The 15,925-nt window shown below is 54.4% G+C and overlaps 1 protein-coding gene across 1 annotated transcript in view; it reads right to left on the minus strand.

Moving 5' to 3' along the window:
- Positions 1-1,665: 1,665 nt before the first annotated feature.
- Positions 1,666-15,925, minus strand: part of SLC9A1 (solute carrier family 9 member A1) — a 48,644-nt gene continuing 34,384 nt past the window's right edge. The window contains exons 2-12 of the mRNA XM_055332009.1: positions 14,497-14,957; positions 11,052-11,302; positions 9,711-9,928; positions 8,586-8,788; positions 7,016-7,105; positions 6,464-6,534; positions 6,171-6,344; positions 5,796-5,910; positions 5,560-5,661; positions 4,132-4,204; positions 1,666-3,519 (exon numbers count right to left, since the gene is read on the minus strand). Of these exons, the coding sequence (XP_055187984.1) occupies positions 3,182-3,519; positions 4,132-4,204; positions 5,560-5,661; positions 5,796-5,910; positions 6,171-6,344; positions 6,464-6,534; positions 7,016-7,105; positions 8,586-8,788; positions 9,711-9,928; positions 11,052-11,302; positions 14,497-14,957 (2,096 nt within the window). The 3' untranslated portion in view covers positions 1,666-3,181. The remainder of the gene's footprint in view (positions 3,520-4,131; positions 4,205-5,559; positions 5,662-5,795; positions 5,911-6,170; positions 6,345-6,463; positions 6,535-7,015; positions 7,106-8,585; positions 8,789-9,710; positions 9,929-11,051; positions 11,303-14,496; positions 14,958-15,925) is intronic.

Genomic DNA, 15,925 nt, shown 5'->3' on the forward strand with positions numbered 1-15,925 from the left:
AAATGAAGCCTTGTGACCAGCTGCAGAAAGGGATGCTATGGTGGGTTCTGGTGTTGTAATTTTGCACCCTATGCTCCATCTTACTGAAAGAGCCCTGGGGATGACTAACATTTTAAGTTAAAGGGTATGACTGAAGGAAGACAAGAATATGGTAAGTATGACAAGGAGGTGGTGGCTGATGAGACCATTTTTCCTGTTGGGGATGAGCTTTCCTTCCATTTTTAAAAGATTGAGGTGAAACTCACATAACATAAAATGAGCCATTTTAAAGTGAATGATCAGTGGCACTTTGTACCTTCACAATGTTGAGCAACCAGCACCACAAACGACTTCCAAAACTTCTCATCACCCCAAGCAGAAATTCTGTAATCATTAAGCAATAGGGACATGAGTTTTTCATCTGCAGGATGGGTGGGTGATGGAGGGGCAAAAGGAAGGGCTCTGTTCAGATCTATGTCCCCTAAATCCACTCTCCTCTTGCTCCATTTACTGCAAGGCTGACCTTTGGGGATGGAACTCAGTAAAGTCACTCAGGAGCCTTCCCTTCTGGCTTTTGGATGAGTTTGGCCAAGGGGAGGCACCAGCAGGATCAAAGACAGAGTATTTATACCGCCTCCCTGCCTGGCAGGGACGATACTCTACTTCCTATGGCTATGGCTCCAGCAGGGCACCCCCCGTCCCATAGTAATGGCTCCCTCCCCTTGTTCAGGGCTAGGGGTTAAAACAGCTTCACTGTAGTGTGAGCCCCTTAGGCCGGCCTCATTCCTGGTAGGTTCCCTTAACCCTGCCCACACCTCTGTAAAGAATCCTGTAGTTGAAGGCTCTTCAACATCCCTTTGAGTCTACCATTGGTTTCTTGTTAGGACATCGAGACTGATACAGGAATGGATGCTATGGTTCTTCCCTACAGTCCTTTTGGTACTGACCACTCCAGACTCCCAGGCTGAGCAAACAAAATGCCTTTTCCAGGAGCCCAGGGTTCCAGGGGTGCCTGGGGTGTGTGCCAAGGCCCCACTGCCCTCTGGTGGTCAGTTCCTGGAAATGCACCTCAGGATCCGACCTCCACTGAACAGAGCCCACTGGACACCCGCATTGTGCTGACCCCGACACACCTGGGCACTTTGATCCACAGTCACTATCCTCACTTCACAGGTGACAGAACCTTCCCATTGCCCTTAGGATAAACCAAAATCTAACCGAGGACTGCAAGGTCCTGGCTTTACCTCCGTTCTTGCCACTCTGACCCAGCCAAACGGGCCTTTCCTCAGATCTCAGGTCTTTCCAAGTGCAGCTCCCAATGAGAATATTCAGGAACTCTGAAACATTCTTCAGCTGGTTAACCTCAGCTCATTCTCTAGTCCTTTCCTAAGATGACCTAGGACAGTCCTCCCTGCCCCCCACCCCTTCATTCACAAACATTGGGTTTTTCCTGGTGTGTCCACGTTTGATTGCTGCTGCTCCCTCCCCAGGAGGCTGAAGGTACTCAAGGGCCCCGGGCGTCCTGCTTTGCTCACTGCTCTACCTCCAGTGCCTGACACAGTCATAACCAGGCCAGCAACTGACATGGATTAAATATTTCTCTGTGCCAGCCATTGAACTAAGTCCTTCAGGCCTCCAGACCACCCTCCTTCCCAAAGTCCTGGTCCCTAGGAAGCAGCCCTCAACTCTATAAAAACTCACACAGATTTATTAGAATATGAAAAAGATTCCGTTTCTTCTGTACAGGCAGCAGAGCAGCAGCAGCTGTGGTGGCTTTGAACATGGTTGTCAATGTCACCCTTGCACGGTGACTCCTGCCCAAAACAGCACTTGCATGGAGAGAAGGGGGAAAGATGAGCACCCACTGCCCAGTCCGCTGGGAAGAGGGACACTCTGACTATTGCACAATCCTGGGGAAGGACAGACACCAATAGGGCTGGGCCTGGCCATGGTGGCAGTGGGGTGGGAGTGTGTGCCTGTGAGCAAAGGCCTCTGGGGGCCCAGGACTCTGCCCACCCACCAGCCCTGGTGGGGTGGGTGATCCTCAGGGAAGCCTTCTCCCCTAAGGACTGGGCTTCACAGCAAGCTGGGTGCGGTGCACATAAGAGGTCCAGGGACCAAGGGGGTGGAGGGGGGTGAGAGAAAGAACAGGCCAGCAGGAACCGAGGGTCAGGCCCAAGAGCACAGAAGGGGCCAGGAGGCCCAGCAACAATGAGTTAGAGAGAATCATGAATTGGAGTGGGAGAGGTCACTTCTAAAATCATAGCTTTGGGGCCACGGTTAAGAGCCCAGGAGGGAGAGGACCAATTTGGGGGAGTGTTGGGCAGACAGGCACAGATGAGGAGGAGTAATTCTCTGGAGTAGGAGGGCCAGAGCTCTGTTAAACCAGGGGTTTTTAAAATGTTTTAAAAACAGGAATGCCCTCTGTGCAAATTGAATCATACATGGAGTGTGAACAAACAAAACAGATAAAAAGGCAGCACTTTCTGGAGCCTCTGACAGTAGCCCCTGGTGGGTCCAGGGGTCCTTACTTGGGACAGTTTGGAAAACTAAGTCATATCACTGTCCAAAGTGCCCCAGCTCCAGTCAGAGAAGCTCAGAGATGCCCTCAGCCTGCAGCTCTGAGTAAAGACAGGTCAGGGGGGCTGGCCAGGGGGACAGAGATGGCAGGAGGGAGGGTGGGCCTGCCATGTGTCACCAATCCCTACCCCAGACAGACACCCGGTCCCCAGTCTTTCTGCTGTTAATGTAGGGTCTGGCCGAGGCCAAGAGAGGTCTTGATTCCTTCCCTTTCCAGGCAGGACCAAGGCTGAGCCAGAGGCTCTTTGGTTAGGAACTAAGATTGGTTTGAATGAGGAGGATGATGGAGTAGGCGGCAGGCCTCCGAGGGCTGGGAATCTCAGAGGCTCTCGGCCGGGGTTTGGGAGAGAGCCTGAATCGGGAAGGGGCAGGTCTGCCTCACAGCCCAACAGTTCTGCCAAATGGATTGGGAAGGCAGTTCTGGTGGGAGGGAGGGTGCTTCCCAGGAGGCAGGGGGAAGCCGTGCTGTGGTGGGGGCTGTGGGCCCAGCTGCCATGCGGTCCGGGGAGGGGCAGGGCCAATCCAGGTCAGGAAGGATGAAGGGAGCCCCCAGTTCCCCCAGCAGCCCCTGCTCTGGTGGGAGAGTCTGTGGTGGGATGGGCACTGCCCACTGACCCCAGTGCTACTGCCCCTTGGGGATGAAAGGCTCTCCCTCCCCAGGCTCAGGGTGGGGACCTGGGTCACTGAGGCAGCGCTGTATCCTCTGGGAGCTGGGGCTGTCATTTGGCCCAGGGGTGAAGACATCATCGGTGCCTGGGGAAGAGGGCTCCTTGGTCCGCATCACAATGCCCCCATCATCCTCCTCGTCCTCTTCCACCACCCTGGCGGGATCTCGGTTCAGCCCCAAGACTTTGCCCTTCAGCTCCTCATTCACCAGGTCCACGGACTCAGGCGACTGCGGGGAGGCTGGGTCGATGGTGATAACAGGCAAGTCGGCCTTCGGCTCATAGGCCAGCGGGTCTGGGGACGAAGAGTGAGGCACAAGCTGGCTTCTGCCCCTGCCCAGCACTTGCCCCACTGTGGCATGTGCCAGCAGCTCCCACAGAACCTTCTAGTGAGTGTGGCAATGCTGCCATGTTTCAGATTACTCCACATGGGCTGTATGAGCCCTTACCAGACAGTTTTTCCCCTCACACTGAAGTTCCAAAGGTCAGGCTGTGTTCCTCTCTTCAGAACAGGGCCTCCACAGAGGACCCTCCCCAGACCAAGAATTAGAGCTCTTCCTAAGGTACCAGCTGCCTAGGGCCAGGCCCCACATATTGGATATGCCAAGACCCTGCAGGCCTCCCTGCCTGGCACCAAACCCCCTCACAGTCCTCTCTGTAAGCCCGAGGGAGCACCTCTGTCCCTGGGGAGGACAGCAGGCCATTCCTCTGCCCTCTTGAGGGGACTCCCAACTCCAACCGATATAGAAGGAGCTCAGGGCTTGGGAGGAGGTCAGAGGGAGAAGCCTGTCCTCCCCCCAACGACTCTCTGAGGCCCAATCCTGTTGGGAGTCTCATCCTCAGGAGACAGTGGCACGGACTGCCCAGCCTTGAGGCCCCTCTCCTGGCACCCTGTGGCCTGTCTTACCTGAGCCAATGCGGGCCCTTGACATGGTGGGTGAGTCCAGCTTGTGGGCTGGCACCGTCAGGTAGTTGTTGATCTGGCAAGAGAAAAGGGCAGCGGGGGGTGAGCATGGGCAGCCCTGGGGATGGCACCTGAAGCTGGTGGCCATACCCTCTGTTGGCATGTTCGGGTGCCTGCTCCCTCCTTGGCAGTTCCTCATTAGGTTCTTGGTCTGTCTCCCTGGTGCCGGTGATGAGGCCATGCTGGAGCTTCAGGGGTTCCTGAAGGCTCAGCCCAGCCTCTGTCAAGCTATGCAGTCTCCGGAGCAGCCTTCAACTGTCCTGTCATCTCCCACAGTGACACTGCCCCAGTCTCTTCTCCAGCCCACAGTCACCCCAGAGGTCCAGACCCGTAAAGCAGCTCAGGAATAGACATCTGGCCCCCAACTGGCCCCCAGGTATCTCAGCGCAGTATGTTGAAACAGCTCAGATTCTGATCACCTCTTAAGACCGTGTTCCATCCTCGGCACTCCCTATTGCAATCACCACTCCCTACATCCCAATCAGAAGGTGAGAGAATGACCCCTCTTTCCTCTTACCGCAGCCCCACCTCAAACTGGTGACCAAATCTGGCTAGCTCCACCTCCTAAATGTCCCTTGAATGTATCCACTCCTTTCCATCCCACCTCCCACTTCCCTCCCCACCCCCTCCCAACTAATCCAGGCCACCCTCTACCCCTTCCCATGTCATCCCAGTCTCAAATCCCTTCGTGACTCTTCATGTCCTTGGAATAAAGCCCAAAGCCTGACACCGTTAACTCAGTTTCTACAACGGGCCTTGTTCTGTGACTGGGACCTTATGCACACAGCCTGGGCCTCCCTCTGCCCATACTCCCTTCAGCCTGGCTCTGTTCCTAAGCTTACCCGACTACTGCCCTGTTCAGAGTGCTCAGGGCCCTTGCACTTCCTGTCCTGCCTGGGCTGCTGCATGAGAAGCTCTGCAAGGGAGGGACTGGGTTGATTCACTGCTGGATCCACAGAGGCTACTCTGCTGCTCAGCATTTAGGTACCACTCAAAAAAATGTTCCTGAGTAAACGAACATGAATGCATGTAAGCCTTCCTTGCATTGTTATTTGGGGAAGCTCCCTTCTTTCTTGGCCTTAGTGTTTTGTTTTGTTTTTACCAGAAAATAAGAGGTTAAGCACACGGATAGACTCAGATGCCTAAGGATGCAGCAAATGGGCACTGGCCTCTTTGCCCTGAGTGGGGAGGAGGTGGAGGAGGAGGCAGCTTCTGGAACCTGCCCCGGAGCTCAGTCTTCAAAACAAGTAGAGAAGTCCAAAGAAACTGCAGTGGCTCTCTCTGCAAAGGGACTTGATGGTAGGGCTATAGGAAAAAGAAGAACCCAGACTCCCAGGGAAAGGCAGGAGCCAGCTCCAGTCCCAGACACACCTTCTGCTCTAGCTGCCGGGCCTTCTGTCTGCGGAGCAGCATCTGGTTCCAGGCCTCCTCGTAGGGATCTGCCACCAGTGTGTGTCTGTTGTAGGATCGCAGCTGTGGGAGGAACAGCTGTCAGGCCCCGGAAGCTGGGCCTGACGGGGCCAGGGAGGCTCTGCACCTGTGTGGGGCAGGGCTGGAGCAGAGGGGCTCCTTTCCTCTAGGGCACCAGGCAGGGAGCTGCCCCTCACCCGCTGCCTCGTCTTCTGTAAGTTGTTCCTCAGGATTTTGCGGATCTCCTCCTCCTTGTCCTTGGACAGTGCCGGCAGGATGCGCTCAGCAGGCAGAGACTTGGGGTGGATGTTCCTGCAAAACAGGCCACAGGTTAGGTCCCCCAGAAAACTCCTGTGATCCTGGAGCCTGCTGTCCTGGGTCAGGAAGTCATCCCAGGGATGGCATGTGTGGGTGGTCATCTGTGGCCCTGCAGCTCTCTCAGCCACCTTGCTGGGACAACAGAGAGGCCTGCCACTGCCCCTCCCCCCGGTCCGCTGGTGGCCTGCCAGGTTGGTGTGGACTGGGTCGGTGTGGGGGTATGGAAGCTGCCAGCGTTGGCCATCAGCACTCACTGCATGGAGACAGTGGAGACAGCAGAAGGGATCTTGCCCATGCCACCGCTCTCCACCAGCTCAATTGCCTGCTTCATCTCCATCTTGTGGTAGAAGGCGATGAGCTGGGGTTCCTTGGAGCGCTCCCCTGCTATCAGACACTTCTTCACATATTTCTTGTTAAACCGGTTGAGCCTGGTGGGAGGAGGGAGAAGATGCGTGTAGGCAGCTCCTCAGGGTGGGGAGACACCCAGGCCCAGGGAGACCCGCATCTGCCCCTCCCCACCCACCAGCCCACCAGGCCTGCCACCTACTTGTCCTTCCAGTGGTGGTGGCCGTAATGGCCACAGATGTCCTCGATGCCTGTCAGAAGGTGGTCCAGGAACTGAAATGGGCCCAGGGCCAGGTCAAGCCTCACTACTGGGAAGGTTCCTTCCCTACCAAGATTTCTGACAGGCCCCCCCAACACCTTCCACCCTGGTGCAGCTCTGCTCAGCCCAGCCTTGTAGTTCCAGGAGCAGCCAGCAGGTGGCACCAACATCTCACTCATTCTGAAACTGTAGCACCTCAAACCCCGACAGGGGGCCTGGCTGAGCCCCCTTCCCTGAATCCACTTGTGCCCAATGCCTGGGTTAGGTTCCTACTAGAGGTAGAAATGGCATGACACCCCCTCCTAGAGTGGGCTCCTGGTTGCCCACACTACATGTGCCTATGGCACGATCTGGTGACCTCAAGGGGCTGAAGGATCACCCAGCACTGGGATAAGGGCGGAGGGGCCAAGTGAAGCAACGGACATGAGGCCTAGCTGCTGCCCAGCTCCCTGAGCCTTCTCCTGCAACCAGCAGCCAAGGCCCAGTCTCCAGTACCTGTGTGTGGATCTCCTCGTTGATAGAGCGCTTCGTTTCTTGCTTTTTCTTCACAGCCAACAGGTCTACCAGGGGCCGAATGGTCATGCCCTGGAGGACAGGTGGGCGTCAGGCACTCCAGGTGCCTCCCCCACCACCTCCCAGAGCCCCTGAAGCTGGGATGCTTTCTGCTCTGAGGTCCCCACTCCCCCAACCTTCATGTCAGCCCTTGTACAAAGGCAGGTCCTTAAGGCCCACTTCTTCCTGAAGACATAGCCCACCCAGCTGAATGACTTACACATCAGCCATCCAGTCCGGGTGAGGGGGTCAGAAGGCCTGGGTTCAAATGTGGGCTCTACCTCAAATGCGCTTTGTAACCCAGAGAAGTTAGATCTGGCTGATAGGGAAAACCACTTCTGTTCTACCTCCCTCACAGGACTGCAGTTGACCAGCTGGTAACAGCCACAGCAAGCTAATTTAATTGCACGAATACCACGTGCCAGAATTAGTTGTGATTTACTAGGTACTAGCTCTTGAATACCCACACTGACCCTGAGAGGTAGGTTCTTCCATTGTCCCCATCTTACAAGTGAGAGGTTAAATAATTTCCTGAGGTCTTACAGAAGTAGTGGTAAAGCTGGATTCAAACCCAGGCAGGGGCACCCCTCCCTCAATGCTGACTTCATCGAAAATGGACCTGGCTAGCCATTAGCATACACAACTGCAAAGTCAAGGTGATAAAATGTTTTTGACGATGGAAACAGGGCAAGAGGGCAAAAGAGCCCTATCCTTGTAAGGGACAGAAGGTGAGTCTAGCCCCAGGAAGATGTCTCCACATGGTTTTCTCCTGAGAAGGCAATGCTGTTTCCCACGAAAGCTTTGCCAAGATTTATGTCTAGGAAAGACAGAAGGGACAGAGAAATGGAGGCCTGGACAGACTGTTTCTCACTTGCCCAAAGTCAGAGGTCAGGTACGGTGGAGCAATTTACACCATCCAGGCTGGGTTTTTCTGGGGATTCTGAAGGGGGTGGGGGAACTCTCAGCTAAGCCAGGGTCATTAAATGCACAGAAATCACTGGCCAGCAGGCTGGAGGGACTCTGGGATCATCTGCCCTCACTTCATAGATGGGGAACCAAGACCCAGAAACAGGAGGAGGGTCTTTCCCAGGGTCACAGGAGAGCAGCAGAGCTTGGGCTGACTCCAGATCTCCTACCTCCCAGTTCAGCAATCTTTATAGCTCCCCGTGTTGTGCTATTATTCCCATTTTATAGGCACAGAAATGGAGATCCTAAGACATTAGGTCATTTCCCTAAAGCCCTATAATGAGCACCACAAGCCTGCTGACTGCACCTTCTCTCAACACTGTCTGGATTCCTAAGTTAGGCAGCATTCTGACTGGTCGCTCATTATCACAATTCTCCCTTCACAATTAAGGAAACTGAGGCCCAGAAAGGAGGAGCGGCTTGCCCAAGATTGTGTAGAAAGTTATCGGTGGACCAGAGCCCATGGCTCTGTCTCAGGTTGTGCGCCTCCTCTTTCCACCTGCAGAGTCAGGGTCCCCAGGCAGGGCCGCTCCGCCCTGGCCAGCACCTGCACAAAGACGGTGAAGAAGATGACAGTGATGATGGCAGTGAGGAACAGGTCACACATGGGGAAGTGCTTCTTGTCCAGGAGGTAGCCCAGGGAGAAGGCTATGGCCCCTCGAAGACCCCCGTAAGCGATGATGAACTGGTCCTTGGGGGTCAGCTTCACGATTCGGAACTTGTTGATGAACCAGGTCAGGCCCAGCACACCTGCCAGGGAAGGGCAAGAAGAGTGTCATGCTGTCCCCAGCCCCTCCTGGCTTCTGCACCTGCTCTGCCTGGAGGAAGCCTTGGCTAGTATACCCATCCAGTGCACTCATTTCCTGGGTCCCTCAGCCACGAGCTGGGTGGATCCTTAAGGGGGTCTCCCAACCTGGATGTGCTTTAGAGGCATCACAGAGGCCTCCAGTGGCTGGAAGTCAGAAGGGAGATGGCAGGAGAGTTGAAACAAGACTGGCCACAAGTTGGTATCTATTAATCATGATGGGTTTGTGGGATCTACTTTTCTGTGTGCTTCAAATTTTCCATAATAAAAAGTTTTTTAATGCAGAGACCTGGATTTGACCTCAACCCACAGAACCAGAATCTCTAGAGGATGATACCTAGGACTAAAGGGGTTTAAAAAACAGCATACCAAGTAGATGCGATAGCCAGTCTGGCTCAGGGACATAGATTTACTCTTGGAGGAGATGAGTGAGATCCAGAGGGGGAAGCGACAGAGTCATGAGGTGAGGGGTGTCTAGAAATTATAAGCAGAATCCAAGCTCCCAAGGCCTGATCCCTGTGTGTGCCCCAGGGCCGGTAGCACTGACAGGTTTGCAAGTGCTCAAGTCATCCATGCCATGAGGCAATGCAGAGAACATTGAGAACTTCCCGGGCTCTGTGGCACAGGGTCCCCGAGGCCCCTCCTTTCTCACCCACTGTGGCCGTCTTCCCAGAGATCACGGACTCAGCAACGCCTGGCAGTCTCAGCACTGCTGAGGGGGCAGGGAAGCCCGAGCAGCCGGCAGCCACCTGGGGCCCCTCAGACCAGCCGCCGGCCCTCCCCCGGCCTGGCCTGCCCTCCACCCCACACGTGCGCGCACGCACACGCACGCACACACCTCTACCCGGCTCCAGCCCGGGACCTCACCCAGCACTCGGGCGATGAGGCAGAAGAGCAGGGTGCTGATGACAAAGGTCCAGTTCCAGTGGTGGGAGCCGGCCACGGTGGAGACGCCGAGGAAGATGAAAATGAGGGTCTCACTGACGCTGCTCCACATCTTCAGGAAGTACTTGATGGTCGTATGAGACTTGTGGGAGATGTTGGCTTCCACGTAGGGGCGCATCACCACTCCTGAGGCGATTAGTCTGGGGTCAGGAGAGAGCAGAGTTTGGGGTTCAGTGGGGCTGCACCTTCCCAGAGCCCCTCCACTGCAGGGAGGCGGACAGGTGCCCGCGTGCCAAGCCCCCTGATGGGTCAGAACCCGCCACGGGCCTTACTGGTCTATTTGGCCTCAGTCTTCTCACTCAACCCTCCAGACATGGGCACATTTTTTTTTTTTAAGATTGTATTTATTTATTCATGAGAGACAGAGAGAGAGGCAGAGACACAGGCAGAGGGAGAAGCACGCTCCATGCAGGGAGCCCAACGTGGGACTCGATCCCAAGTCTCCAGGATCACGCCCGGGCTGAAGGCGGCGCTAAACTGCTGAGCCACCCGGGCTGCCCTTGCATTTTTTTAGATGAGGGATCTGAGACAGAGATCACTGCCTGTCCACTGTCACCCTGCCAGCGAGTGGCAGAGCTAAGATGCGGACTAAGGTCTGCCCAACTCTAAAGCCTGTGCCTCTTCCCCCTCAGAGCCATGCTGCCTCTCTGCCTAACAGGAGTCAGTTACACATGTCCATGGCCTTGGTTTATTCCCCTGGAGCATGGTGTCTCTAATGCACAGGCGTCCCCATAAGGAGTTCTGTTCCAAGCAGCTGCCCACGTCCTCGCCTGGCGTCCATACCTGGGCTCTGCTTCTGCTGGCCCGGCCTCCTCACGGTCACCCCAAATCCCCCAATCCAGCCTGGCCTCTGCATTTCCAATGTATTCCCCTACTGGGCAAATCTTTGCACCTCACTGCCTCTCCACATTCCCTGAACTTTAAGACCCAGCTGAGGCCTCTGGACCTTTAGGATTCCTCGCTGCAATGGAAGCCCCAAGCCTCCTTGCTGCGGCTACAGAAGGAAGGGCACAGTGAATGTGAGAGCCTGTGCCCAGCTGCAACCAAGGAACTCCCTTTGAGGCAAATGAAGGGAAGAATTATCAGGGCTGAGGCCTTCCAGAACTTTAAACTCAGTGCTTCCAGGGGCAGTCCCGGGACCTGGAGCCTGGTCCATGAGTCTCATCCCAGAGCCAGAGGCTGGGCCCTGGAGAACTCCCTTGTGACCCTGCAAGCCTGGGGAATCCAAGTTGGCAGCCTTCCCAGTGCTGCACCCAGACTCACGCCATGATGCCCGACAGGTGGAAGAGCTCAGCTGACAGGTAGGCCATGTAGCTGTAGAGGAAGACGAAGAGTGGCTCGATGACGCGGATGTGGGCGGTGAATCGGGAGGTGAAGGCTGCGATGACTCCGTAGACCACGCCTACAAACACCCCACCCAGGGACACTACGAAGAAGCTCAGGAAGCCAAGGACGATGTCCACGATGCCCACTCGGTCATAGTTGGCAAACTCCTCAAAGAGGTGATACAGGACCTGGGGAGGGTGTGTAGGCTGGTTGGCAGGAGGGCAGGACCCTGGCTGTCCAGCTCCCTGAGGTCCACCTAGGGTGAGTGCATGTCCTCCACCAACCATGGCTACAAGAGGAGGTCACATGATAGCAGAGAAACCCTAGTGCCAAGCAGGTGGTCAAAACCACCAGCCTAGGGGCTAAAGGGCCTTGCTTCAGGCCCTCAGCATGCCATGCTGATTAAGAGCACTAACTCTGAAGCCAAACTATCTGGGTTGGAATTGTGGCTCTGCTGCTCCCTAGCTGTATACAAGGGGCAAATGACTCAATCTCCCTGTGCCTCAGTTTTCCTAGCCATACAATGGGTTAATAATACCAAACTTATAGGACTATGGGGAGGATGAAACTAGTTCATAAAGGCATAGTGCTGAGAGCTATGCCAACACAGTGGTAGCTACTATTGGTGCTACTAAGTGGCCTCTCACACTGTTTGACCTTGGGCAGATTGTGTCCCTGTCTGGATTTCATTCAGTCTTTCCTTCAGCACAAAGCAGTGAAAGTTCAGACAATGAACTAGAACAGGACTTCTTAACTTCTGAAAATTTCTGAAAATATACACAGCCAGGCCATACCCCACTTGGATTCTCTGGAGGTGGGGTCCAGAAGTCTCTATTCAATAAGCTCTCCAGGTGGTCACCCTGCATAGCCAAGTTCAGATGCTATGCAACTATAGGTTTTCTAATGTTTCTCCATCTCCTAGACCAGGAAGTAAACAGTCACTGTAATGCTATCGTCAGACATTTACGTGGCAGGTCACATACTAGAAAGCCCTTGGACAATGGCTATCCTGCTAAACACACAACAGCCTCATGAGGCAGGCGACCCAAGGATGCCTGGTTCCTTTCCTACACGGAAGCTCAGAGTGGTGGAGCCCCCAGCGGCAAAACCAGGCTCAGAACTTGTTCCCTGACAGCAGTGGGTAGGCTCTCCTGGAGAGGGGCAACTTTGAGGCTCTGCCTCTACTTAGGGGCTGGCTCCTTGGCTACTGGACCTACCCCTAGCCAGCTCTGCCAAGAAAACAGTTGGGCAGTTTCCAGGCCTGGGGCCGCTGAGAGAGGGAAGAGGGCCTGAGAATTGCTGAGAAGGAACTCTCCAAAGCCCCTGCTACTTACAGGCAAGGAGACATGGGCAGGGGTGACCTGCTCCGGAGCAAAGACCCAAGACCATGCAGCCCAGGGGCTCCTTCTGCTTTAATGTTGGGAAATAGGGCACTTGCTCGTACTCATGCCCAGAACTCTAGAAAGGGCCTGACTTGGGCCAAGCAAGAAGGGGAGATGCCAAGCACTGGCCTGACCCCAGTGCTGCCTGGGAGCTGGGGCAGGGCTCCAGCAGTGGACAACAGGTGTGTTCTCAGCTCTAGGCCACCTAAACTCACTCCTGGCCTGAGGAGATTCATGGGTTCTGAGGGTCTACCATCTGGGTCAACAGGGCAGGTAGAGAGGGCAAGCTCCTCCTTTTCCACCAGGTTGCACTATCAATGGGACTACAGAGGCAGCGCAGCATAGTGGCAAGTGTGTGCATTCTGGACTCCCACTGTGTAGGTCTGAGGCCCAGCTAACATACCCCTGGATGAGTTCCCTGTTAGTAGCTGTTTCCTCACTTGGAAAAACTGGGGATAATTACAGTGCCAACTTCATGGTGTTTCTGTTTGGGTTAGATGAGGCAATACATATTCAGACAGGAAGTGCTCAGACAGGAAGTGAGCAGGAGCAATTAACACCAGCACTCCCACCACCTGGGGAGGTGTGGCCAGCAGCCCAAATTGGTCAGACTGAGGTATCCACTTGATATAACCGCACACCACTGTTTCCCAGGAGTGCCAACCTGAACCCAACACTCAGATCCAACTGGAGAGGGTTTGGTCTTTGGTACCCACTGGTGTGACTCCTGTAAGAACCCAGGGAGAATGACAGGCTGGGTACTGCAATCCTTGTTACAGATAGAGAAAGTAAGGCAGGAGCTGGTGCTAGAAGGACCAGCACCGAGGCCTGCCTGCTTAGACCAGACTGCTGTGTTGCCCCACAAGGACCTACTGAAGGCAACAGGGGAGGAAGAGGACAAGCCGACCACCACTGTCTCTTCTCTGAAGTGTGGCTTCCTGAGGGACTGGGGGCAGGTAAAGAGGGAATGCATGTGTGAGTATGCACTGGCATGCATACGTGTCCTTGTGTTTTCCTGTGTGTACAGCTGCTCTCTGAGCAGTCCAGCTAGGAGGAGAATGGTGGTATTTTCACAACATGATGTGAGTGTGCACATACACATATCTGTTTCCTGAGGAAGCTAGCTGGGAGGAAGGGCATGTGTAAGTATGTACAGTATGGCCATGTGTGGACCGCGTTAGGAGTTCCTGTCCTTGCTAGACCATAAGAGGAAAGTACTACCTACTCGGCTACTTTGCTGCTAACAAAGGTGAGGCCCAGAGAGGTACAGTCACTTGCGTAAGGTCAAATAAGCAAGTGGCCAAGCTCAGGCCAATCCATTTATTTATCACTTTCTGAAGGTTTGTGTTTTTGTTTTTATAATAAATTTTATTTTAGCTTTTTAAAGTAGGCTCTATGCCCAACATGGGGCTAGAACTCATGACCCAGAGATGGAGAGTCATAGGCTCTAACAGATTGAGCCAGATAGGCACCGTTTCTGGACATTCTGAGGGCAGGGTCCCTTTCCACCACGGCTGCCCCTGAACTCTACACAAACTGAACTGTAACGTAGGGCGCAGCCAACATGATGGCTGAACTGGCCCTCATAGACTAAATGGCCTATAAAGGGTAAACTGAAGTCTAAAGATGATACATAATTTAACCAAGTTCACATCACAGTCTAAGTCAGGGACAGAACACATGGCCTGGGAAGGCCAGGAGCTCAGGCCCTGAAGTCCCTGGCTTCTAACCTTGGTCCTATCACATGTTAGCAAGGTATCTGACTTCGGGGCCTGCTGCCTCCTCCATAAAGTGGGAATAAGAAGCACCTCCTAAGGTCATCATGAGGATTAAATGAGATAATCCACGTTGAGTGCTCAGCACGATGCCTGGCACACAGCAAGCAGGAATGGACATTTGCTGTTTCGCTACTATGATTAGCAGGTGGATATGGGATTCGCTCTGGACCTGGATTCGGGTCTGAGCCCTGGGTGCACGTGGGTGTGGCCACTGCTCCTCACCACAGTGACGGCGTCATTGAGCAGGGACTCCCCAAAGACAAGGATGTGCAGCAGCTCATTGATGTGGATCTCCTCGAAGACGGCCAGCACGGCCACTGGATCCACGGCGGAGATGATGCTGCCAAAGAGCAGGTTGTCCAGGAGGCCGATGTTGTTGATCTGCTCACCACCCACCAGGCACACGGCGTACATGAGGCCACCCAGGAAGAAGGCATTCCACAGCGTGCCCACCACGGCGAAGATCAGGATGGTGCCCAGGTTCTCAGTGAACTGCCGCAGTGGCAGGAAGTAGCCAGCGTCCAGGATGATGGGCGGCAGCAGGAAAAGGAAGAAGACGTCTGATTGCAGGAAGGGGGGCGTCTCGCCCACGCCCTTGATCAGGCCCCCCACTAGCAGCCCCACTACGATTAGCAGGCAGCTTTCCGGGACGATGCTTGAGATAGTGGGGATCACGTGGAAACCTGCGGAGGGCGAGAGAACGGGAGGCCATGGGCTTGCGGCGAGCCAGGACATGAGGCTGGGGATGGGGCTGGTGACAGCAGTGCAGGCTTGGCCTCAGAGGGCTGCTCTGTTAACTCCCTGAGCCTTGGCCTCCTCACCCATGATATGGAAGTGGTAATACCAGCTGGTAATACCTAAGTGATGATGCTCTTAAAATGTTTTTTAACATTGGCCTCCTCACCCATGATATGGAAGTGGTAATACCAGTGGTAATACCTAAGTGATGATGCTCTTAAAATGTTTTTTTCTAGGATATGCAGATGTTATCTTTGTCTCTGTCATAAAATAGTAGAAAGAAGTGGCTCTGTATGCCTCCAGAATGCAGAATGATACATTGCTTACTGAGGCCCCAGGTATCTAAGGGCATTACCTACACCTCCAATCCTAGACTCATGTGCTCTCCTGCTGAGTCCAGAGAGCTGCTCAAGAAGCCAAACAGAGATCAATCAATTTTCCATGTGAGATAAAACCTATCTGCCATCCTGTTTCTAGCCTAACCCTATCTACTTTAAAGATGGAGCAGCTGAGGCTCAGATAGAGGAAGGGACTTGCTCAAGGGCACACAGCAAATCAGTCGCAGAACTAGGACAGAAGCCAGGTCTGGCCTCCCACCCTGCCAGCTCCTGTCAAATTCCTCAACTCTTTAGGTCAAACCCTGCTCTCCTCCTCATCAAGGCATGAACATGTCCCTCTCCCCGAACCAGCAGCAGTGGCCCCTGGGGCTCCCAATCTAGAACTAGGAAATAGCACAAATCTCCCCGATGAGAGGTCAGTGCCAGGTTTGGCCCCAAGCTCCCAGGTTTTGATTTGGTTTTGGGTGGGGAGGTAGGTGGAGAAGACCCAGCCACCCAACTGCGTGTTGGGTACTAAAACCCCAGGGTCAGCTTGGTTAAGAAAGTATGATACTTTGCTCAGGGTGAAAGCTCTT

Source organism: Nyctereutes procyonoides, unplaced genomic scaffold, assembly GCF_905146905.1.
Source record: "Nyctereutes procyonoides isolate TBG_1078 unplaced genomic scaffold, NYPRO_anot_genome, whole genome shotgun sequence".
In the NCBI taxonomy this organism is placed as follows: domain Eukaryota; kingdom Metazoa; phylum Chordata; class Mammalia; order Carnivora; family Canidae; genus Nyctereutes; species Nyctereutes procyonoides.